Source organism: Spinacia oleracea, chromosome 2 (genome assembly GCF_020520425.1).
Source record: "Spinacia oleracea cultivar Varoflay chromosome 2, BTI_SOV_V1, whole genome shotgun sequence".
Classification (NCBI taxonomy): domain Eukaryota; kingdom Viridiplantae; phylum Streptophyta; class Magnoliopsida; order Caryophyllales; family Amaranthaceae; genus Spinacia; species Spinacia oleracea.
This window is the reverse complement of record NC_079488.1, coordinates 78,062,430-78,089,454: the sequence shown is the minus strand read 5'-3', so window position 1 is coordinate 78,089,454 and position 27,025 is coordinate 78,062,430. Positions and strand designations below refer to the sequence as shown.

The window sequence follows — 27,025 nt, the reverse complement described above, 5'->3', positions numbered from 1 at the left end:
AAAAGTTATAAAAGTTTGAATGAATGTAGGTTTTTTTGAAGTAATGACACCTACAATCACCAATTGGTAAAAAGTACACCCGGTTGTATGTAGCTCTACATGCAACCGGATAGTTTTGATTTTTAACCCCTCAAAAAGCACAATTTTATAGTTTAAATCACATTTGTATAGGTTAAAATACATTTTTAAAGCTTAAAAGCACATATATTTCAAAAAAACACATTGTTAGTACAAAAGAACATACGAGCGCGAAGAATTTGAGATGATATGTAAACTGATGTTAGTTGCTCACCTTTTAAGTTTAGTTTTTTTCCCAATTGGAAGAAGATATTTAATATCATAATATTTGAAAAACATATGTGCATTAAAATTGTAAAAATGTATTTTTAAACTGAAAATGTGCTTTTAAAACTGGAAAATGTGCTTTTTTTTGAGGGATTAGAAAATACAAAACGATCCGGTTGCATGTAGAGTTACATACAACCGGGTGTACCTAGTAATTTGTGTACAATCACCACGAACAATTGGAAACCTACAGTTCAACCCCCTCCGTTGCTAAATAAATTAAATAATTGCACTATTTTGACTACTTTGAACACTATTCACTTATTTTGTTTTGACCATGATTTCTGCTAATAAAAAAAAACAAATATTGGAGTATTGGGTTTGTTTCTATGTATATTTTTAATGCATAACTTTTTATGATTTTTATTAATACATAATTATAAAATTTGATGGTCAAAATTTGCTTTGGCAAAGCTAAAAGTCAAAATATTACGACTATTTTGAAACGTACGATGTATTATGTTTAGTGAGTAACTCTCTTTTGTCTTGCATCGTAAACTGGAACTACTTCTATTGGAGGGGATCCAATAGAACTAATCCTAGCATGAAGAAAATATATAAATGTCCATAGGACCCTATTAGAATACGCCTTGAATCAGTTAGATCCCCTTTCAAACAACCCAATACGGGAATCTTATTATTCGGCCAAGTAATAATTAATAGCTGCATAGGTATGTTTCTATCTCTAGATGCATAGGAGCTAAAACACACTACATATATAACATACCCATTTTTCTCTCTCCTCTAACCTCTCACCATTTTCTCTCTCATCAAAATCTCCACATTCTCTCTCATCAAACTACTGTTTTCCCTCAAAAAAAAAAAAAACTATAGTTTTCTCTCATCAAATTACATATTTCTCTCTCTTTAAACCTCCAATTTCACTCCGATGGATTCCACGGTGATGGTTACTCATGCGATTCCAGAGAATTTCTGGTCGAATACGTTGAATTTCTGGTCGGATCTGTCGATTTTTTGATCAATTCCGCAAATTTTGGATCGGATCCGTCGAATATCTCTCTCCTCTCTTTACGCTAATCCATGTTTCTTTGTAAAAATTTCGTGAGTTTCCTTTGTAAATCGATCTTTAATTTGCAGTTACTCGATGTGCATTTGCTGCGAATTCGTGTTTAATAATTTGCTAGTTTCGTCACCAAATTTGATTGTGATCTTAATTTACATATTTTCGTTAATTGATTTCGTGGTTGTAGAAAATTAAAATACGTAGATGTTCATTTTTTTGAACAACAATTTTATGCTCCGATTTTAGATCTATCGTCGTGCATGTTTAATTTATAAAGTTCGATGTTCAGAATTGTAGAATTAACTACATTTGGTAACTTGATATTGTTGTTGTTGTTGGTAATGTGGTTGGGAATGTTGTTCTTGGTGGTTGCGGTAGTTATTGCTGAATATTAATTCTGAATTTGTTATGTTCAGTTTATAATTTATCGTTTTCAACTTATAAAAAGATGATGTTCACAAATGGCAACACTTTTGTGTGATGTTCAGTTTTTCAACTCTCGTGTTCAACCAGGAGCGGATCTAGAAATTTATATATGGGGGTCCAAAAAGTTTATGATTTTCTTTCCTTTTAGTGGGTGTTGTTCCTATGTTTTGGTTGATGACACACACATATTGCAAACTTCCTGATTATGGTTGCCAATGACTTTGGACAGGTAAATGCCCAAGTTTCTATTAGGATAGGAACTTGAATCAAATGGTGAAGTTCCTGGTATACACTTGGGACAGTCACTAGAGTTCCAGAGCTGGAAGTTGTACCTGTTCCAGTTTGAAGTCACAAGAGGAGCAACACAGTTACATATCAAGAGTTCCTAATACTCACAAGAACTATTGCAGACTCATGGCCACGAGTTCCTATTTAAACATAAGAGGAACTCATTAATGTTCCTGTGCTGGAACAAGTGAAGCTTCAGAGTTGAATGCCTCACCAAAGGAAAGACATATACGTCTAGGTAGTTTATCTTGCTTAGTTTATATGTAATATATTAATATGTTAAGTGGTATATAAGGAACTAGAGGAACTTGGATTACTCGTGTGTTTTTGTCAAAATATCAAGCAACACAGTTTTAAGGAAAATACTTTAAATATAATATCTTTTCATATTTAATAAAAATTAGATTTTTATCACAATTAAATAAAAATAGTTTTTATCTTCCTAAAACTTCTCCTAAATATTTTGACAAAATAAAGAAACATTCTTTTCAAAACAAACAGTGACTGACATAGTCTTAGACACGTCCAGCAGTTGAGGAAGTTGTGTGGGAAGTGGTCTCCCCTTGTTCCTCAAGTCTAGGGACGTGACAATCAAAGTGTCAGTTGTTGGCAGTTGAGTTTTCGAAGGAAACAAACCCTAAGGACAAAATTCTATATAAGGCAAAGAAGTTTTCTGAAACAAAATACACAAACTTTCTAAGAGCTCTTGCTTTCCTAAAACGCATTGTCAAAGATTTTCTAAAAACAGTTTGTGTCCTAGTTAATCCTAAGTTCCTAAGTGCCATATATACACTAAAGCATCATTAATATCTAGAGTTATCCAAACACGATTTGTATTTTGTATTAATAAGGATAGAGTTATCCTGTTGAGACTCAGAGTTTAAGTCTGAGAGAGAGAAGTGAAAGAGCTGTAATCAGAGTAGATTACTGTGAGGAACACAAGTTTGAGAGGAACTTGTGTTGGAGAGATTATTGTAATCGAGGCATTACTATAATAAAAGGAATTCTCTTCTTGATTAGTGTCAAGAAGTTTTCACAATTATTGTTATTGTCTTCTCTATTCTCAGTTCCTTGATTGTTTCTTAGTTCCGCAAGAAACTTTACCAAAGTTCCAACTACAATTCACCCCCCCCTCTTGTGCGTGTTCCTACTGGAATAACAGTTGGTATCAGAGCCAGTACTCACTAAAAACACAGGAAACCCTGTTTGAGTCAAGTTCCTGAAAGTATGAACTCACAAGAGAAACTGGAAGAAGGTTACTCGACACAAAGGCCACCTATGTTCAATGGCAAGTTCTACTCATACTAGAAGAATAGAATGGAGATATTCATCAAAGCTGAAAATTACCAAGTTTGGCGTGTAATTGAAGTTGGAGACTTCGAGGTAACAAAGACCAATGCTGAAAACGAGGTAGTTCCTAAACCAATGTCTGAATTTTCTAAAGAAGACTTTGATAAATATGAGATGAATGCCATGGCTGTCAAAATCTTGCATTGTGGGCTTGGACCTCATGAACACAACAGAGTCATGGGGTGCAAGAACGCAAAACAGATTTGGGAACTACTTCAAGTAACCCACGAAGGAACTAATGAAGTTAAGTGTTCCAAAATTGACCTTTTGATGTCTAAATATGAAAGATTTGAAATGCTTCCAAAAGAAACTATTCAAGAAATGTTCACTAGATTTACTAACATAACCAATGAATTAGTTTCTCTTGGTAGAATCATTCCCACAGATGAACAGGTAAGAAAAATACTAAGAAGCATGCCACAAGATGATCGTTGGAGAACAAAGGTCACTGCATTGTTTGAGACCAAGGACTTTACCAAGTTCAACATTGAACAACTTGCTGGTTCCTTGATGACACACGAATTACATCTTGGAGCTGCTGTTCCTGAGAGCTCTAGAAATCGAGGACTTGCTCTAAAGGCTGAGGAACTCGATGAATCTGAACCAGATGAAGAAGAGGCTGCCATGCTGGTTAGAAGAATGAGAAAACTCTATAGGAATTTCAAACCAGGAAACCAGAAAGGAAGGAACTTTGCTAAGAAAATCACTAGTTCCAAAACTGAGCAAGGTTGCTTCAAATGTGGAGAAACTGATCATCAAATTCGTGAATGCCCTCTGTGGGAGAACGACAAGACCAGAGGAAAAGGGAAGGAACAGGTCAAAGATCGCTTTAACAAGTCTACCTTCAACAGGCCAAACTTCAAGAAGGCCATGATAGCTGCATGGGGCGAAGCAACAGACTCAGAAGACGATGAGGAACAACCAAATGAAGAAACTGCAAATCTCTGCCTTATGGCTAGAACAGAAGGAACTGATCAAGTTCCATCAGAAGAAGTAAGTCCCCCCACTCTTCAGTGTCTCTCAAAATCAAAACTAATTGAACTGTTGCTAGAAACTCTAGATGATTACAAAAAGCTAAGTATGTTAAAAGCACAAAGTGATAGAGCCTTGGAACTCAGTAAAGACCATATAAATTATCTGAACAATATTAGATCTGATGTTCAAGGCAGGTTCTTTGAATTACTAGATAGAAATACCTCTATTAATGAGTCATTCGAAAAAAATTAGAAATGAAAACATCCTTCTACAAGTACAACTCAGTCAATATAAGACGTTTAATCTAAGTTTAGATCCTACAAAGTCCTTGGAGATCAACATGGGAGTTTTTAACATCGACTTAGAAAATTTAAACAAAGATCTGATCACCACAAAGGAACAGAAAGAGAAATTAGAAAGGGAACTATCCATGGCCAGGGCACAGAGACAACCACCTAAAGTTCCTCCCAAATGGATTGAGAATGCTCAATCTAAGAAAACAGAAGGATTGGGCTTTAACCATAAAACTAGTCATAAGAAAAAGTATGTGGATCTTCCTAGTGTAAAAGTCTGTTTCTCATGTGGAAGCGGAAGTCACATAAGTACTGAGTGTTCCAAGATGAGGGAACAGGATCAAAGAAACATAAATTATGTAAAGCAAAAATGGGTCAAGAAGTCTGAAGTTATAGTTGAAAAGGAACTCGAGGAAACCCGAGTTCCTGTAACTAACCTTTGATCTCTTTTCAGATTCTAGTGAAGGGGAACAACTCGTGGTATCTCGACAGCGGGTGTTCCAAACACATGACAGGAGACAAATCTAAATTCCTCTCACTAGAAGCCTACAATGGAGGAACTGTGACCTTCGGAGACAACATGAAAGGAGAAATTGTTGGAATTGGAAAAGTTGGAAGGTCAAGTTCCTATGCCATTGAAAATGTATTTTTAGTCGAGGGTTTGATGCACAGTCTACTAAGCATCTCTCAATTTTGTGACAAAGGAAACTCTGTAAGTTTTACTTCTGAAAATTGTCAAATCATAAATAATAACACTGGGAAGGTTATTTTGGAAGGAACTCGTAAAGGGAACACATATTCTGTGGATCTCAATACAGTTCCCAGGAACAATCTAACCTGCCTCAGTGCCTTTGAAGAAGATTCCCTACTATGGCACAGGAGGTTTGGACATGCTAGTTTCTCTCTACTTGACAAACTAAGATCAAAGGAACTGGTTCGAGGACTCCCCTCAATCAAGTTCCTAACTGATAAAGTGTGTGATGCATGTGCAAAAGGCAAGCATGTCCGAAGTTCCTTTAAACCTAAGAAATTGGTAAGCACCACAAAACCATTGGAACTCATCCATATGGACTTATGTGGCCCAATGAGAATTCAAAGCAGAAGTGGGAAAAAATATATATATTAGTTATTGTTGATGATTACTCTCGCTTTACTTGGGTCATATTTCTAACAAGCAAGGATGAAACGTTTGATGAGTTTGTTGCATTTTCAAAGAAAATTCAGAAAACCACAGGTCATCAACTGATCCATATAAGATCAGATCATGGAACAGAATTTGAAAATTACAAATTCGATGAATACTGCAAAGAACAAGGTATGGACCACAATTTCTCAGCTCCCAGAACTCCACAACAAAATGGAGTTGTTGAGAGGAAAAATAGAACCTTAGAGGACATGGCAAGAACCATGTTAATAGCCAGTTCCCTGCCTAGGAACTTCTGGGTTGAAGCAGTCAATACTGCTTGTTATATTATAAATAGAGTTATGATTCGAGCAATCCTAAACAAAACCCCCTATGAGCTACTAAAAGGTATAAAACCCAACATCTCTTACTTTAGAGCCTTTGGTAGCAAATGTTTTGTCCACAACAATGGAAAAAGGAACTTGGGGAAGTTTGATGAAAGAAGCGATGAGGCAGTGTTCCTAGGATATGCCTTAAATAGCAAGGCTTACAGAGTTTATAACAAAAGATCTATGTGTGTTGAGGAAAGTGTACATATAATATTTGATGAATCTAACAAAACTGATATAGTACAGGAACAAGAATTTTTCGAGATTGGTTTATCTCGTGCTGCAGAAAATGATGAGGAGTTCCAACCAAGCAAACACACAGCCAGAGGAACTACTCAACAAAATCAAGAAGTTACCGTACTAGTGGAACAAGCAGAAAACCAAGAAGATCCAGAAACAACACCAGAGGAACCCCACAATGACCAACAGGGAACTCAGGTCATAGAAGGAACTGACGAAAATGCCACAACACCAGTAGCTCAATTTCAACCTAAACCTTGGAAGCATCAAAAGTCCCACCCAATGGAACTCATTATGAGTGACATCAGAAAAGGAACTCAGACAAGGTCACAACTAAGGAACTTTTGCGCATTCCACGCGTTCCTCTCCATATTTGAGCCAAGAAATCACACTGAGGCTCTGGAGGACACTGACTGGATCATAGCCATGCAAGAAGAATTAAATGAATTCAAAAGAAACAAAGTATGGCACTTGGAACCTAAACCAAAGCACCAGAAGGTGATAGGGCTGAAATGGGTGTTCCGGAACAAGAAAGATGAACATGCAACAATCATAAGGAACAAAGCAAGGTTAGTGGTCAAAGGTTATAACCAACAGGAAGGTATTGACTTTGAAGAAACATTTGCACCTGTTGCTAGATTAGAAGCCATTAGAATCTTAATTGCTTTTGCTGCTTTCATGGGTTTTAAACTTTATCAAATGGATGTTAAATGTGCTTTCTTAAACGGTTTCTTAGAGGAAGATGTTTATGTGGAACAGCCCCCTGGATTTGAAAATCCCGAATTTCCAAATCATATTTACAAATTAGATAAGGCTCTCTATGGACTAAAACAAGCCCCTAGATCTTGGTACGAGAGATTATCAAAGTTCCTCCTTCAAAATGATTTTAAAAGAGGTAGAATAGACAAAACCTTATTCTTAAAATCTAGAGGAACTGACTTGTTAGTAGTTCAAATTTATGTTGATGATATATTATTTGGAGCAACTAATGAAAATTTGTGCAAGGATTTTGCAAGCTTGATGAGCAGTGAATTTGAAATGAGCATGATGGGGGAACTCAATTTCTTCCTTGGTTTACAAATCAAGCAAACTGAGGAAGGAATCATGATACACCAACAAAAGTATGTGAAGGAACTCCTAAAGAAATATGAGCTAGAATCAGCCAAAGTAAATCACACTCCCATGAGAACTGCTACCAGATTAGACACTGATCCAAATGGGAAAAGTGTGAATCAAACGAAATACAGAGGTATGATTGGATCACTATTATATTTAACAGCCAGTAGACCCGACATTTCTTTTAGTGTAGGACTATGTGCAAGATTTCAATCAAATCCAAAGGAGTCCCATCTAACTGCGGTAAAAAGAATACTAAGATATCTCAAAGGAACTGATGACCTATGCCTATACTATCCAAGAAGTGGATCTTTCGAGCTAAGAGGATATGCGGATGCTGATTATGCAGGTGACTTAGTGAACAGAAAAAGCACATCAAGTATGGTACAGTTCCTAGGTCCATGCATGGTTTCTTGGGGTTCCAAGAAACAGAACACTGTTGCTCTATCCACAGCTGAAGCTGAGTATGTAGCTGCTGCAGCTTGTTGCTCACAAATTCTATGGATAAAACAACAGCTAAGAGATTTTGGTATTATCTATGATTGTGTTCCTATCTATTGTGATAACACTAGTGCTATTTGTATTTCAAAAGATCCGGTTCATCATTCCCGGGTCAAACACATCCACATTAGACACCATTTCCTTAAAGATAATGTTGAGAAAGGTTTGATCAAATTAGACTTTTGCCAAACTGATCACCAAATTGCTGATATTTTAACTAAGCCCTTGAACAGAGAGAAACATGAGAAAATGAGGATGGAACTCGGAATGATCAAGCTAAGGTAATTGCTAAATTGAAGTTCCTCTAAGGCAAAAGCAAAAATCTTGGTACATATAGACTATTACAAACACAAAATCTTGTGTGCAAACATAGTTGAAGCTTACCATCGTGGCAAATACACTCACGCTCCAAATGAGCAAGGTAAGCAGTTCCCTTCAAACTAGTTAAGTCAGAGATACGAAATTGAGCAAGTCAAAGTCAAACACAGTTTAAATTTAATTTATTTCCACATTCTCCTTTTGTTTTTATTTATTTATTTTTTTCAAAACCGAATACCCATATTCAAAGAATGTTTAGAACGGTTCCATTGGCAATAAATAGGAGAAACTCTTCCCTTTCCACATTCAATCCATGCAACCCCCTTTCTCTCTCTCCCACACGCCTTCTCCACTGACACCACCTCTCCTTTCACCTATAAAAACCTTCACCATGGTTCTCACAAGCAACAACACTGATCTCACTTCCCTCAAACGAAAGAGAAATCCTTCATCTCCAGTTCCCATGGATACCTCACCCATTCAATCGCCAATTCCTCTTCGATCCCACAATCCAATACTCGCAATCACTCAGGGGGAACCAATCGACACTGACATCGAAATGAAATCCCCAATTTCAAACCCTAGATCCTCCACAAGAAAATCCAAAAAACGACGAGTGGAAGCTTCTGGTGAAAACATCGAGGAAACAGAGGAGAATGCTCAAACTCAGGGGGAAGCAAAAGGGTCCAAGAAACTCACTGCAAAGGAAAACAACCTGGTCGAGGGGTTTGCAATCAACTCAACATGGTGTGAAGCCACGAAATTTAAAGAGTTGATGGAAATCCTTGAACAACAAAAATGGGTAAGTCTGTTGAGTACCTATGCCAAATCACCCTTAATTCCTGAAGCTATGAAAGAATTCTGCAAGAACTTTGCATGTGTTGATAATGTATGTTCAAGTAAAGTGAATGGAACTCGCATCGAATTTGATGCCTCTTATCTGGAACAGCTGTTTGGTACACCCAATAGGGGTTTTGATATGTGGCTCAAAGGTCAAATCACAGTGACCATCGATAATGTAGATGAGAAAGATATAGTTGGTTCCATTGGAGGAGATTCTAAAGTATCCACCTCCACCTCACACAACTGCTTTTCACCTCTTCAAAAATTACTGTTTAATATTGTGTGGAGAGGTGTAGTTCCTCGAACTCAGAAAAGGAACATAGCAAGTCTGTTTGATGCATGTCTCATGTATTGTCTTGAAAGGAAAATTCCCATAAACTTTCCTGCAATCATGATCAAACACTTATCCACCTGTATCCCCAAATTCAAAATTCCATACTCCTCCCTTCTCACAGAAATCTTCAAAAGCTTCTCAGTTGACCTTAGCCCATACTTTGTGATTCCCTTAAAATCAACCCAAATCCTTCAACTTGAAATGCTCCATCTATTAAATCTTAAAGTGGTTCAGGGCAAAGTCATTAGGGCTGGAAAGGAAGAGAAACAAGATGAGGAAGATCAGGAGGGAACTGTAGTTAAAGAAGAAGTGGAAGAGGAGGAGGAACTCGAACAAATAGAGGTACCTTTATCTCGAGGGAACAGGAAGAGTGTAGGATCCCAAGGGAAAAGAAAGAGCTTGAGGGTGGCAATGAAGGAGAACAAGAAAAGAGGGCCTGTCTTCATGGAAATAAATGAGGAAGGGGAAGTCAAGGAAATGCCCATAGAGGAGGATGCTGTTCCACTGAATCAAGAGGAACTGAGGAAAAGGACACCCAGATCCTCCAAAAAGTCCAAAGCTCGTCGTGTTCCATCTGAACAGGAACATGTTCAAGATCATGGGGGTGCCTGGAACACAAAGGATGATCAGATATTGGAGCTGAAGGCAACAGTTGCTCGTCTGGTGGAACTGCAGGAGGGAACAGATCACAGGATCAGCTCAATGCAGGCCCACATAGGTGCATTGGTTACCAGTGTCAAGACTCTCCAAACCACTCTTCACCACTACTCAGAACAAGCCAATGCAACTCGTGCCACAATCCTCACCAAGATCAATAATCTGGAATCTTTTGAGGAGACTGTGATAGAAGAAACTGCTGGTTCTGGTTCCCCATCCCAAGCCTAATCACCCTATCCCATGTTTCTTTTATCTTTTGCCATGGAACAATCTTTTTAATTTACTTTTGGTCTGTATAATTTTCAAACTTGGGTATTTGTTCCATCTTATTTTGACTTGCTTGGTTACACCTATCTGTGCTTTCTAGTTTTGATCATTACTGCTTACTTTCAATTTATTGTGTGAGTTGGTTTAATACTTTGAGGCTAGCTTAACTTTCCAAACGTTGATCGTGGGGCACTGTGTTTGGAATGGCTATATTTCGTGCTATGCTTTTTGTTGATGTCAACAGGGGGAAGTCAAGAGTGCAAACTTCCAAGGTACACTCAATCCCAGTTCCTGCATCAATCTCTCTGTATCTCTCTGTAAGTTTATTTTTTTTTCTTCTTTTTTTCTTTCTCTTTTGTTTTTCAATTTTTGTGTTCTGTTTCACAGTAGTCTGCATAAGTTCCTGTTTGTGCTTCCTCTCATTTGTAAAAAGTTTGCAAGTGTTGTCATCACCAAAAAGGGGGAATATTGTTGTTCCTATGTTTTGGTTGATGACACACACATATTGCAAACTTCCTGATTATGGTTGCCAATGACTTTGGACAGGTAAATGCCCAAGTTTCTATTAGGATAGGAACTTGAATCAAATGGTGAAGTTCCTGGTATACACTTGGGACAGTCACTAGAGTTCCAGAGCTGGAAGTTGTACCTGTTCCAGTTTGAAGTCACAAGAGGAGCAACACAGTTACATATCAAGAGTTCCTAATACTCACAAGAACTATTGCAGACTCATCGCCACGAGTTCCTATTTAAACATAAGAGGAACTCATTAATGTTCCTGTGCTGGAACAAGTGAAGCTTCAGAGTTGAATGCCTCACCAAAGGAAAGACATATACGTCTAGGTAGTTTATCTTGCTTAGTTTATATGTAATATATTAATATGTTAAGTGGTATATAAGGAACTAGAGGAACTTGGATTACTCGTGTGTTTTTGTCAAAATATCAAGCAACACAGTTTTAAGGAAAATACTTTAAATATAATATCTTTTCATATTTAATAAAAATTAGATTTTTATCACAATTAAATAAAAATAGTTTTTATCTTCCTAAAACTTCTCCTAAATATTTTGACAAAATAAAGAAACATTCTTTTCAAAACAAACAGTGACTGACATAGTCTTAGACACGTCCAGCAGTTGAGGAAGTTGTGTGGGAAGTGGTCTCCCCTTGTTCCTCAAGTCTAGGGACGTGACAATCAAAGTGTCAGTTGTTGGCAGTTGAGTTTTCGAAGGAAACAAACCCTAAGGACAAAATTCTATATAAGGCAAAGAAGTTTTCTGAAACAAAATACACAAACTTTCTAAGAGCTCTTGCTTTCCTAAAACGCATTGTCAAAGATTTTCTAAAAACAGTTTGTGTCCTAGTTAATCCTAAGTTCCTAAGTGCCATATATACACTAAAGCATCATTAATATCTAGAGTTATCCAAACACGATTTGTATTTTGTATTAGTAAGGATAGAGTTATCCTGTTGAGACTCAGAGTTTAAGTCTGAGAGAGAGAAGTGAAAGAGCTGTAATCAGAGTAGATTACTGTGAGGAACACAAGTTTGAGAGGAACTTGTGTTGGAGAGATTATTGTAATCGAGGCATTACTATAATAAAAGGAATTCTCTTCTTGATTAGTGTCAAGAAGTTTTCACAATTATTGTTATTGTCTTCTCTATTCTCAGTTCCTTGATTGTTTCTTAGTTCCGCAAGAAACTTTACCAAAGTTCCAACTACAATTCACCCCCCCCCCCTCTTGTGCGTGTTCCTACTGGAATAACAGTGGGTTAAAGCTGAAAAGTAAATAGTCGAAATATTATAAACGCCGTAATAAAAAATGTCTAGAACTTAAGAACTTTGATTTTAGGCTTTTATAACAATAAAACTCAATATCTAGTCCAAATTACTACAAAAACTTGGGGGGATTTCCATTTAAAATGAAAAAACAAGTTTTTCATACTTTGAAGGAGAATTACTTTATTACAATAATTGTCACTCACTTGTGGGGCATTATAAATCTATATACGAAGTAATTAATTAGACCTCTAAAAAGTTCAAATTAACATGCAACTATAAGTCTATAAAAGTGAAGTATTACATACATTACTAGAATTGTATCTTATGGAAATTTCAAAACCTTTTTGAAGAAAAAATAACACTACTACGGAGTATTTATTTTTTGTGCTTTTATAAAGTAAAAATCAATATAGAAATAAAGACAATAAAATGTGACGAAGAAAAAACGACTTATTAGTAAGGAAAAAAAAAAGAATTTAGAGGATCAACGAATGACAAATAAAAGATAAAAAAATCGTAATTAATGTCCTTTTGTGAGGATCCGAACCTAGATTGCCTAGGTAGAATATTAATCAAGCAACCATTAAACCAAACGTATTTCATTTTAATTATTGTAGATTAATTACATACATGTTAACAATTTTAAGTGTAATTACTTACCTTAATATAGTATAACAATTTTTTTGGAAAATAATGGGGGTCCTTTTGGACCCCTCCGGAGTCAAGTAGGTCCGCCCGTGTGTTCAACTTATAAAGAATCATGTTCAACTTCAACTTATAAAACTGTGATATGTTCAACACTTTGGTGAGATGTCCAGTTTCTCAAGTCCTATGTTTAATTTATACAAAATCATGTTTAACAAAATTTAATTTATAAAACTAATATATATATTCAAAACTTTTGTGTGATGTTTAGTTTCCCAAGTCTCATGTTCAACTTATAAGGAATTATCTACAACTAATTTAACCTATAAAATTATGATACCTTCAACACTTTGTATGTTCAGTTTCTCAAGTCTTATGTTCAACTTATACATAATCATGTTCAACTAAAAGGCAAGCAACAACATTAATAAGAAAGCAGTATACCACCAAAAAAAAGAGCCAAAAACTTTTTTAAAAACACATGTTCAATATTCTTGACTAAAAGATCATGTTCAAATTTTATAAGCAGGTGTTCATTATTCTTTACTAAAATATCAAAATTGGCACTGTCTAAATATTGTCACGTTTAGTTTATAACTCATCATGTTCAACTTATAAAAGATGATGTTCAACTTATAAAAGATGATGTTCACAAATAAGAACACTTTTGAGCGATGTTCAGTTTTTCAAGTCTTATGTTTAACTTACACAAAATCATGTTCAACTTATAAAAGATGATGTTCAACTCATAAAAGATGATGTTCACAAATAAGAACACTTATGAGTGAAAAACTTATGAGTGATGCTCAGTTTTTCAAAAAAAAAAAAAAAAGAACACATATGAGTGATGCTCAGTTTTTCAAGTCTTATGTTCAACTTATACAAAATCATGTTCAACTAAATTAAATTTATAAACTAATATATGTTCAATAATTTGGGTGATGTTCAGTTTCTCAGGTCTCATGTTCAACTTATAAAGAATCATGTTTAACTAAATTCAACTTATAAAACTATGATATGTTCATAAATAAGAACACTTTTGTGTGACGTCCAGTTTCTCAAGTCTTATGTTCAACTAAAAACATTATGATTTCCTGCATGAAGGAAAAGGTTAATATGAATACGCCAACAAAAGAAAAAAACCGATTTAGAAATGGAAGATGTGGTATTAAGAGAGGCTGCAAGAATTGAAGAAGAATTGAGGGCAGAAACAACAAGAAAAGAATCTGCAAATAAGGAAGCAGATGGAAAGAGAAAATAGACCGCCATAGCGAAAAAAGTTGAAGCCGAAAGGAAGGAAGCAGAAAAATTAGAAGCATATAGAAAGAGAAAATAGGCAGCATCAACTAAAAATAGAGGAAGCAGATAGAAAATAAATGACATGTTTATTTTTTGAACATGAATGTTCATTAAATTACTTTAAATGTCCATTTTTTTTCCCTTATGTGTGCTTGCAGCTTACTCAAATAATGAGATATTTTCTGTGGAAAACAAGTGTGATAAATTTTTTTTAAAAAAAATTATAATTATAATTAAATTCAAATAAAAAAAATTATTTAAAAAAAAAAAAAGAGGAAACGGAATAATGCACTAAAAAAGGAAAGCTGAAACTGCTAAAACAAAGCAGTTGAAGCTCATATGCATGCAGAATTGCATGCATACCTATGCAACCAAAAATTTGGGTTCGGCCAAGGTTATTTGTTTGCAACTATTTACCGGGCTTTTCTGTATCTTTCTAGAGAGCCATATACATACTCAGAAAGTTTGGTTCTCTTATCATGATACTTTTACCTTTTGACATCGTCCCTAGCTATATCATGGAATCCTCAAGATTAATAGAGTGTTTCTCTTATTTGTTTGTGGATATAGCTAACACATTGTTTAGTGAACCACATTAAATATCTACTTTCTTTTATGTACAAATTCTTAATTATCTTTCTTGTTTTCGTTATAACATTGTTAGTCACCTTAAATACTCGAGACAAATATAGTTTTGGCCATCATTGAATGATGTAATACGTAACAGTAGAAAATATTGGTGAAAAGGCAAATGTTGAAGTTCTAGTAATTTTACACTTCGTATTAGAGTTCACGACCTTCACATTTCCTTGGAGCATTATTAGTGCTGGACATTAGAGCTGTCAATTCCCAACCCGAATATTTGAATCCGTTGAATTTGTATGATCGCTTAAAACATGTACCTTTAACAACCCACGAGATGGAACCCGGTCGATACTCGATTCAATACGATTATATTCTACCTGAATCCGAACTGACTCGTAAATATTAACCCGATTAAGACGATAACAAACTATTTCGCAGCAACTAGTTCCGTTTCAACCCGAAATGAATGGATCCGAACCACGTTAATGACCTGATCCGTTTAACCCGAACCGTTTCAACCCGAGAAAAAATCGTTTAATCAAAACCATTTACAACCCGAATTGTTTCAATCCGTTACTCGTTTAATTCGAAGCGTTTGCTAGTCGTAACCCGTTTAATCCGAAGCGTTTACAACCGTAACCCGTTTAATCCAGCTTCCGATCTTAAATCCTTAACACTTAAGTTAGCTATCACTTATTGCCCAACCTAATTAAGACACCAATACTATAATTTATAAACGTATTAAAAATTGTGAGTTTAGTAATAACCCAATATTATGGTTTTATAATCCGGAACCGAATTGACCTGACCCGAAGTACAACTCACTAAAAATTTCATCCCGCTACTGATTTATCCACATACACTGTATGAACCCAAACCGATAAGAACCGAAATGATATCAACCTGAACCCGATGCAATCCGATGAAACTTGTTCAACCCAACCCATTTTAGACCGTTATCCGATGACCCAATCCGATATGAACCCAACCGTACCCGCTACGATCATAACCTGCTACGTTTCGGGACCCATTTTCACCCCTACGCATTCCAATTTGACCCAACATGACCTGACCCAAATATTACCTGATCCGATATGAACCCGACTCGATATGATCCCGTGCTTAATCAACCTGAACCGACCTAGCCCGTTAATATTTGAACCCGACCCGATCCAACCCGTTAGCAAAATGAACATTTACCCGAATTAACACCCGTCACACCCCTAGTGCTAGTACAAGTGTACAACCGAGAATTCTTAATCGGCGAGTTCAGGACCTTCACAATTCCTTGAAGCATTATTAATTACCGCGGGTTTACGATATTGGTCCAACTTTCTTTATTTCATTATCTTTCTTCTTTTGGTTTATGTAATCAAACTACGAACTCCAATTTTCTCCGATGGAACTACAAGTCTACAAGAAGCTGGCTCTAGCTAGTCTACTAGTCTACTACAACGTGAATGGAACTACTGTACGAATGATTGAATGTTAGTTAATCGAATTAGTTTTCCCTCCACCAACTTCATTAATCCAAATCCCAAAACAACTAAATTCAACCAATAAAAGAACCAAACAATGTTTATACCCACCTCAACAAGGCCTTAAAACATAAAAGTGTTTGATGCTTTGCCAATGGGGTAAACAATTAGGGACAGAAGGAGTAAGATACAATTTTTAGTTTTTTAGTTTTTTAGGTGATAAAATACAATTTATTTTTATTTTTGTAGGTGGTAAAAAACCACTTGTCCTAAAAGTAACAAAAATATTAAATTGTCGGATTAACAATAAGGATACGATTGGCCATATTTTACAAGTATAAGGGTATAATATGTAAGATTTTAAATGCACGAGTAAAACTTAGAAATTAAAGAAATACAGAGGAAAACATTGTGTTGTGTTGTGTTGTAGCTCCATGATCAGGATGGTGCTACATGTACTCCTAGAGTACATGGAATCTTGTACATCATGCCATTCATTGGCTAAAATGACATCTTTAAAGATGCCCTCCTTTTTGAAAATTTCCCAAATTTTCAAATTTAATTTCAAATTTGAATTTCAAATTTTACACAGATTACAATAAACTTAATTAATGCATTATTTTTTTTTCAGATTTTTTTTTCAACAGGAGAGAGAAATCATATTTTTGGGTTGAATTTTTTTCATCCATTCTCAGTGTTCTCTCCCGTTCTTCGTGATCTCTTCAGTTCTTGGTGTTTGATTTTCTTCAGTTATTCATATTCTTCCTTTCTTCACATTCTTCCTTGAATTAAAGTTTTTGGTTGAATTAAAGTTTTTGTAATTAAACTTTGATTTTCTTATGTTCTTCATGTTCTTCATAAACCCAGATTTATGAACCCAGATTACGGTTTAGGATTTTGGCGGTTGTTGGAGTCAAACCACGACGGCGGTGGGTCGTTGGTGTTCTTATTTCCGGCCGGAATCTAGGGTAAGAGGGGTAATATTAGAAGGAAAAAGAAATAAGAGATTCGAAAGAGAAGGGAGGTTTGTTGAGGATGGTGACGACGGTGATGGTAAGGCGGCTAGTGAGGAAGTAGGCGGCGGGTTGGGAACCCAGATGAATAACCTAGATCATAAAGTTCTTCAATCTTTTTTTTAAATGCCTTTGATTTAACGGGATCATTTAAAAAATAATGAAATCAAGGTAAATTGAATATACGGGGTCATTTGTTTTATAGAATCAAATAAAGTGATTCTAATACAATTATGGCAGCCATAGATAAAATAATGTACTTTACCAAAGGTTATGTGCTGATACCCCTTGCCTCAATGGTCACTGCAATGCTTCCTATATTTCTTTCAGCCTGCGTGGCGTGTTCGATACCTGATATCAACAATCTTTTTTTCATTTTAACTCTGAATAAGAATTTACGGGATCTTTTTAACTTTAAGGAAATCAAAAAGTGATTTTTTAAACACTGACTTAATTTATGATTTCGTAAATTAACAAATTGTAAATTTGAAATTAAGGGATCATATTCGTTTTCTAGAAATCAAACAAAAATGAACTGTTCTCATTCAAATAGATAAATAAAATAACGTTACAATATTGTATGTGCTGATACCCCTTGCTACAATGGTCACTGCAATAATTCCTATATTTCCTTCAGCCTGCGTGGTGTGTTCGAACCCTTGGAGCAACGTTTTGTCTTCATTTTAACTATGAATAAGATTTTACGGGATCTTTTTAACTTTAAGGAAATCAAAAGGTGATTTTTAACTATGATGAAGCATTTAGCGCAAGTCGTGAAGGCTTGAAAAGACTAATTATCTTGAACATATGCTTAATTACTCCATAATATTCCAAGTGCTTGAATTATCAATCAATATTCGGTCCTAATTCAATAAAGGGTTATTGGCAGAAAACGCTTTTTTATTATATTTTTACTAGGAATTACTCCGTATGTTTTTTTAATGAAAATTAAATTTTATTACTATGTATTTTAATATGTAGGATCATTTTATTTATTATGAAAATCTAAACATTCGCTGCTTATAAAACCTTATTCTCAAAATCTCAATATATTATATATTTTCTAGCACAAATGGATGTGCTGATACCCCTTGCCAAACTGGTTACAACGAAGTTTATATGGTCATCTTTACACTGCCTAGACCTGCGTTCGATCCTTTATATGTGGTTTTTTTTTCCTTTGTGCAATTGTTGTTTTATGTTTCTATACTTTGTATGGTTTCTTTTTAGTATTTACGGAATCATAATAAACAATACATAATCAGATTGCATATTGCAATATACGGCCATTGTCACTTCTGAAAAGCCATTGTCGTCTTCATCAATCTTCGGTAAAGGGTCCAGCTTTTGCTTCCATTCAAGCACAAAACATTCACATAGCTAGTTTTCTTCTATACCTTCTTCCAACCATCAATATAGCTAGCTTTTGCAACTGAAACTAATTTAGAAAAGGTAGATTAAATTTATTTATTTCAATTGAGCATTTTATCAAACACCTTATATGCATCACAAAGGGAGGTTTATGTAATAAAAATTATGTCTATCTCATAGCCCAATTCGAAAGATATTAAGGGAAACTCGAATTGCAGTTGATAATAGGTAGGTTATATCTAGCACGAATGTCCAGTTATGAAATTAATTAAATTTCAATTTTTATTCTTACCAGGAATGAATATGGGCCAACAATGGCAGATTTTTTTTTAGAACAACAATGGCAGATTTCTTTTATGAACAACAATGGCAGAAAATGGTAAGAGAAGAAGGGAGATGAAGGACCTACAATAATTTCGTTTGGTGGGTTGACAAACTTGGCGCAATATGGCAAATTGTATCCCACCCAATTCTGACTAATTGGCGCCATATGTGAAATTGTTTCCCGCTCAAAATGAGTTTTTTATTTCTGTTTTCCCTCCCATTTTTTAGTGGGATTGATGTGTTGTCAATATATTATAGGTGATGTACAAAAGACGGGAAGTGATAAATCCAAGGAAAATTATACTTCTTCCAAGGAAATCCACATTTTTTTTAAGTTGATTTCCTTGGAAGAAGTGAAATTCTTCTTTGGATTTATCATTTCCCCAAAAGACTCTTGTACTCTAGTAGTACACGTAGCCTTTTTCCCATGATCAGCCATCAACATTAATTGCTCCCTAAAATGCAGAAGATCATCTGTCAAAGTAGTGCTTGCATTGCTCACTAAAATTGCTATATATCCAATCACTATCTGCTTGTTAAAACTGAAGTATATAATCCTTGTATAGCTTTATATTAATACTCCGTTTAACTCAGTGATGATTAAATAATTACTTAATTAAGAGGAAGAAATCAAAAGATGACGGATTAGAAATCTTCAACGCATTATGATGACGATTATATTAATTAACAACAAGTCAACAAGCTGGGTCTAGCTAGCTGGATCTACTACAACGTGAATGCAACTAATTCAACTAACCGTATGAATGTTAGTTAATCGAATTAGATTTTCCGTCCAAAACGCATGCACTATAAATATTCTTCATCTATTCCCGCCAACTTGATCAATATTCCAACAAAACAAACTAACAAAAAAAGAAAAGAAAATGAATGAGAGTCAGCTAACAAAGTTTGTTGCTTTCATGACCATGGCTATACTTTTCATGGCTTTCGCCGTCTCAGCTGTCCGGTCTCTAGACGCTGATGTACCAGGGCCGGAACTCCTCGGTGCATCCGGAAATGGAGACCGAGGGGCCCTAGATGGGCTCAGGGCCGGCTAAAGGGAGGTCCAGGTGGACCTCCATCACCGGGCCACAAAATTTTGGGGCCCCAAAAAGAAATTATGTTGGTTAAACCCCAAAAAACAAATATTATATATTTAATAGCTGCTTTATAATTCAATATGTAATCTTTATCTCAGTTGGTATGGACTCATAAGTGTGGTAGCTGAAACCTGGGTTCGATTCTTCCCATGCCCCCTTTTTTTATTTTATTTTAATTTTTTTCATGTCCATCAAATCTTTACATCAATTTTCTCAAACCATCACACATAAAACGTTATACCATATTATTAATTTGACTCTATATTTTGTATAAATAAAACAATATTAATATAAAAATTATGTGTTTATCTTAAATAATTGCCCGTAAAAATTATTAGGGACCCAATATCTGTATTTTAGCACAGGGCCTCCAAATTGCCGGAGACGGCCCTGGATGGGCTTACAGATGGTAGTCAAAAGAGAGGGCTTCGGCGCTTGATTACTGTCAATGCCAGTCTTCGCCGTTTCTATGTGCGCGGTTGAAAATAAATTTTAGAACAATTCTTCATGATATCCCATATATGTGCGCGTTTGGTTTGTAATTTTTATCCTTTTTCATGTTTAACTTTATTTAATACAACCAAATTTAATTTGTACCAAGTGATTTTTATCCATTTCATGGAATTACAAGCTTTTTTGAGTAAAAATAGTTTTATTTTTTTGGTAATCCAATCAATTACGGAGTAATAACTAATATCTTGTAAACAAACACAATCATGGTTTAATACTTTTAGGCCTTGTTCTCTTCAACTTATACAACATTATTTAAATAAGTTTCAGGTCGTATAAGTCCAGATAAGTTCCTATAAGTTAAATTAGTTTATAAAGTAAATAAGTTCTTAAAGTTCTAATAATGTCCAATAAGTTCCAATAAGGTCTTATAAGGTTTCATAATTTCCTATAAAATCCTAAAGATCTTACAAAATCCTATAAGTTCAGCTAATCTCAAGTATTTTTCTTTTCTTTTCTTTTGAAGGGAAATATACACTAATTACTACGAGTACGTATTTGACATTATATTGAAATATGTGGATGTCAACTAGCTTAATTGTTAAAGTCGCGTCTACATCACGTAACTTAGGAAAACGGAGGGAATACAAAGTAAAAATGCAAGTGAGCCCAAAATGATCATTAACATGAAGTATAACAATAAGCTCATGATCAGCAATCAGCAATCAGCATTGCTCCCTAAAATACAGATGGTCTTATCTGTGATTTTTTTGAGTTTTAACTATACAAAAAATTTACCATCCCCTAGAATATACAAGGCCAAAATGTTGTAGTACAGAAACTGCCCTGCAAAACGAGACTGTTTTCGAATTCTGGGGACAAATGATATACCTATCGTTAAACAGCAGGAATTTCCATAATAATACTACCCTCCTGTTTCCATGCATTTGCCATCTTTATCTCATCATCCATCTCGAGATCGATCTTCTCCATCGTCTGTTTCAACTGTGTAAGTTTAACCTCAAGTGTCTTCATCCTCTCCCCAGCCAAAGCTCGCCTAGTTATACGTTCTTTCAACTTGTTTGATTCATTAGTTGTGCTAGATTCCACAGCAATCCCTAGCAGTTGGTTAATGCACACACGCAAGAAATCGACTTTCATGCCTAGAAACTCGGATCCCTTCAATGTTTTGTCCCAAGTCTGAAGATCTTCATGAGAAATAGAAGAACCCCTTTTGCAGGACTTAATGGCATCTGCAATGTTGATTGTCTCTGAAATGACCCCAACCACCAAATTACAGTTGAGTCCCTTAAGAAAGTTCTCATGCAAAAATGAACTTTGGCTTTGGCAGAGCTCATAGTACTTCTTCCTAGTATTGGCAGTAAATTTGGAGTCGATTATGAGGCCGTCCACAACAATGTGGAAGTCCTCGAAGCCTTTCACTTGTTCGAACTTGATGTCAGAATCAGAGAAACAGATACCGTCAAGTACTTCAGATCCTAACTCACCATCACTGTTGCTTCGGGACAGGTCTTCCGTGAAAATGTAGTCGTCTTCTGTTTGTAAGAACTTTTGATTACTGACCTCTGTTTAATGTTAGCAGGGAGATTAGTGTACATGATTCATTGAGTACTCCGTAACATTAAATATACAGACACGAATAAGTTTACCTGATTTCTGGTGTCCTGCACCTGCATCCAAGGTTAGTAGCCCTAAAGCTCCATCAACTTCACAAAAAGTTTGTTCTCTTACAATATATATCTGTAGAAACATTTCATAACAAGTATTCTTTTATTTGCTTCGACAAAAAAGAAAAGTTTCGCATCAATTACCAAGTTAAGTATTCATGTGAGAAGCTTGCCTTAAATTTTGTAGGGGTAATCAGCTGGAAAACCAACGTATCACCGGGAAGCAAGTCATGAGCAACAGAAAAGCCCTTCCACCCGCCACTCAAGCCTGCTTTGGCGACTAAATACTTGGTTCTAGATTCATTTCCAGCTTCATCGACTAACACTACTATACTGTCACATATAGGGAGATGCTGATCACAAAATTTCTTCGGCAGACCCTATCCATCACAGAACAATGTAACATCAGACACATACACAAAATTACCTAGCAGCAGATTATCAGTTTATATTGATAAGATACAAATTTTGATGGCTCACCAACCAAAATCCCCCAGAAACATGTGATTTTAACATCAATTTCACAAAGCTAGGGTATTCAGCTGGCAGATTTGCTTGGACCTCTTCTGCTCGCTTCATGGAAGATGGCTTGTCACATAAAGGATCCATTCTTTGACTGTCCAAACACAGGGTTCTTTAATGAGCATACATATATAGACATTACATGCTACATTAAAACGAAAAAAAAGGCTAGAAAATTAGTTGATCAACTTACAATTTTTGTGTTCTTGGATTATCAGCACCCTTGGCGTTCTCTTCATCAGATGAATCATTGCATTTGACCACCCTCTTAGTTCTTCATTAACATCCAAATTGCACCAATTTATCAGAACAAAAGCAGTAAATATAATACACTATCCAGAGACTAATCCGCTAAACAGTATCACTAATTTATTTACTATTAACTCTAAGCAAAACAATACGTAGTATCATACATTAGTGCAAAACAATATGGCGTTGCTTAGAATAAATAGCTAATATCATATGTATTATTTTGCACTAATGTATGATACTTGATATGATTTTACCTAGTCAAAATTGCAAACTGCACATGTAATAAAAGTTGGGTTTACATGAAGGGATTTACCTTCCTTTCTTTTGTAGCGGAGCCCAAACCACGAGTTCTTTATCCTCTGAGGACTCATCGTCACTAACAACCCTTGCTCGCTTGTGGCTTTCATTAATAACCGAGCATATGATCACACAAAACAATAAACATGACCAATATCAGTTCAAGCCTAGCAATATCCAATAGTTACACCCACTAAGGGAAAGTGATAGACGCGATTGCCATCAAGTAAACGTACATCAGCTTACCTTCCAACTTGCGTTCGATTTTTCGAGAGATTTGATAATACAACATCTTCAGATAGTGTGTCTGTATCATCACTAATGTCCTTTAACAGCTTGGTGCTTCAACAAGTTTTTTAAATTTACACAAAACTCAATTAGCATTGTAGTACAAGCAATCTAAGAGCATTATTAAGTAAATTGTCACTAGGTTTTGTGTACAACATGATCAATTACCCCAAATCACAAGTCAATCATTTCCGAAATGACTGTTATATGACTTGGGGTGACTAAGCCTGTAGTATACAATCACTCATAGTCTCCATAAACTTTTATTTTAATTTAATCCCAGCTTGCATTAAAAAAAATAAAAATCATTCATAGTGTAAAAGACTTTGCCATTGACTTTTCAAATTTTGACTTTTATCTACCTTTCACATTGCACTGGATTCTCTAGACATAGTACCTGTTAAAAGAATAAACAAATTTCAATTAAGCAACAAGGCATTATAATCCATTTAAAGGTTCTTAGGTTATCTGACTTGGATAACTATATTGGACACGGATACGTGTCCGACTACTTTGTCAAAATAAATTGCATTATTTAAGTGTCCACAGTCCACACCCATAACCAAGTGTCGAGGATCCGACACGGATATTTGAGGTAAAATGAGAGTTTCGTAACATAGGTTCTTGTTATATTAGATTCAAGGATAAAGTCCAATTATTGTATTAGATTCAATTATTACTATGTTAGATTTAAGAATGAAGCTCAATTACAATGTTAGATTTAAGAATGAAATTCAATTATTATGTTAGATTCCAGGATCAAGTTCAATTACTATTAATATAGATTCAAGGATAAAGTTCAATTTCAATGTTAGATTTAAGAATAAAGTTCAATTACTATGCTAGATTCCAAGATCAAGTTCAATTAGTTTCAATCAAAACGCTTATCTCGGGTTTAGTTGTCACATTTAATAGTTCTAACTTACGGAATAGTAGACTAGTAGTTTCCCGTTAAAATTGAGGGGTTAAGATTCGAACCCTGTAACTCCTTGTACCTCTATTTTTTAAGGAAAATAACACCAGTGCATATTTAATACTTAAACATATCGTGGGGGCAATGAATAGCCCCCGCCAGCAGCCAGCCCCCCCTAATTCCGCCCCTGCGTGTGAAATTCCCAGAAATTATGAATTTCCTCATTCCAATAAGTAAAATTACAAATTGAATAATTAAAAATTGCTGAACATATATAAAACAAAATTCCCAGAAAAAAAACCCTTGTGCAAGAAATGAAAGAGACACAGTAACTTACAGGGTGAACTTCATCTTCATGATCATCCTGAAGCATAGAAATTCTTTTCGCAACTAAAGCCATCTTCATATCCTTCTTTGAAATTACTGTTTTCTCCCTTTTCTGCAAAATTTAGCAGAGAAGATAAGTAAAATGAGAACAATCTAGTTGAAAAAACACAGTAAAAATAAAAAATTACAGAAAGAATGAAGAGAGAAAAAGAAAAACCATAGTAGAAGAATTATCAGCACCCATCTTTTCACTCTTTGCTTCTTTCAGTTCCCCTTTTAAAATTTATTTTTATGTTTTGTTTTTGAAGGTTTAAATTTGAAATGAAATGGAAGAGCAGTGAAGAAAAAGAAGACAGGGAGAGTTATACTTCGTATAAAAGGAGAGGAAATGTAAATAGGGAAAAAGACCGTTTGATTTGAATTTGAAGAAAGTAGTAGAGGAGTAGGGGTTTTCTAGGGACTCTAAGCTATTGATTTGATGGAAATGGAATGCGATCAGTCTGCAAGTTTTCTTTCTATTTTGGAGAAGAAAGGTTTTTATTTTATTTTAATTTCTTTTTTAAATATGACTTTTTTTTTCTTGAACCTTCGATGAAATTGTAGAGTTTATTTTATCCGTGTAATAATATCTCCAATAAATTGGACGTTTATGTTGGTTGTCTTTTTTAATTTTAGTTTGATATATGCACGTGGTGTGGGTGGAATTATGAAAAACTTAAAGTTGTGGAATTATAAATTCATGTTTTTTTAAACTTCATGTTTTTTTAAACGAGCGTCCTAAAATTATTTTCATGTTTCTAATTTTGACTACTAAGGTCCCCACTTTTTCATGTACTATATTAATTAAAATTGAATTGAAAACCCCACCCATGTACTATATTCCACTTCTCCCATGTATTATATTCTCTTTCACATGTACTTTATTCCACTTTTCCATACAACTCAATCATCATTTGTATTTTATTCCACTTTTTCATGTATTATATTCCCCTTTTCTTAAAATCCGTGTTTTTGGTCAAACAGGAAGATAATTATGGGACGGAGGGAGTAGTCACTAAAAAATAATCCACAAAGTTCATATTTAAAAAAAGTGAGGTCAATACAATTTGTCAATCTTACAATCTAAATAGTAAAATAATGTAATATTCATGACCTTAACAAATAAATCAAAATCTACAAAAGCAAAGTGATTAAACATATAAAATAGTGTGTCTTCCTTTTTTCCCATGCTCGCAATATACTTGCATGACCACATGCACTCCTCTGCCCAATCGTTGTGCAACACATAACTAATATTATAAAAATGTTCTAGATTAAAATCTACCCACAAAAAAATTATTTCCGAAGTTTGAGAATACCTTTTCCATGACCTGATTGCGTCCATTAGGCTGCATGAACGCAAAACAATATCTTTTAATGTTAAATACAATATGAGCTAATTAATTAAGAAGATTATGTAATCATATTAGATTGAAACCCGATGAAAGAGTGATTTTATTTCATTTGCTAAACAACTTAAAAAGTGTTGTGCAAGGTCATGTAGTATTGTTACTATTACCACTTTTATCAAATATGATAAGTCGAAATAATAACCTCTAAAAGGAAAAAAAATATTAGTTTCAATATTTTATGTTATAATGTGAGTCTAAGTATAAAAAAGATTAAGATAGAACTTTTAAATAGCTACAAAATTAATGAGATTGCAAAATTGACTCTTTTAATGTCCTGAAAAAATGATAACATTTTTTAGGCAAAGATTGCATGCTTCATATATCATGTTATCAACATGTTTAACACGATATGCATATGCAACAACTCAACAATCATGTACCTATAAAAGAGCAATATTATACAATCATGTACTATGCACGTAGCATTGTATGTAATTGTTGACAATACTTAATCGGAAGGGTAGAAAATGCACTTTTCTCACGGTAGAAATTGAGTTAATCAGATTAGGGGAACATTATAAATATCAATAGATGACTATATCAATGGACGACTTGAATGAAAATGTCGACGAACGAAACCTTGCTTTCCTTAACTTGTTTCCGTCCATATAAAACTCTAAAACTACATTATTATAACTTGTTATATTTGTTATTATATTAGTCTTATTCATGGTATTTTTTACAATCTATTAACGTTTTTTTAAATAATATTAGTCTTATAACTTCGTTTTTGTTTTCTCCGTAAGCAT

The 27,025-nt window shown here is 34.8% G+C and overlaps 1 protein-coding gene across 2 annotated transcripts; it reads right to left on the bottom strand.

Annotated features, from left to right (window-relative positions):
• Positions 1-21,190: 21,190 nt before the first annotated feature.
• LOC110800710 (B3 domain-containing protein Os01g0234100) lies at positions 21,191-25,386 on the bottom strand. 2 transcript variants are annotated; one of them, XM_022006022.2, is made up of 10 exons: positions 25,043-25,386; positions 24,836-24,937; positions 23,948-23,982; positions 23,544-23,639; positions 23,314-23,400; positions 22,942-23,022; positions 22,707-22,842; positions 22,400-22,606; positions 22,209-22,299; positions 21,191-22,124 (listed from the first exon to the last, which is right to left on the bottom strand). In XM_022006022.2, the coding sequence occupies exons 1-10, from the start codon at positions 25,067-25,069 to the stop codon at positions 21,436-21,438; spliced, it is 1,551 nt and encodes a 516-aa protein (XP_021861714.2). In that variant the 5' UTR covers positions 25,070-25,386; the 3' UTR covers positions 21,191-21,435. The 2 variants fall into 2 exon arrangements, with proteins under 2 accessions (XP_021861714.2, XP_056693063.1); XM_056837085.1 differs by lacking the exon at positions 23,948-23,982 and having other exon boundaries at positions 25,043-25,060.
• Between the last annotated feature and the right edge of the window lie 1,639 nt (positions 25,387-27,025).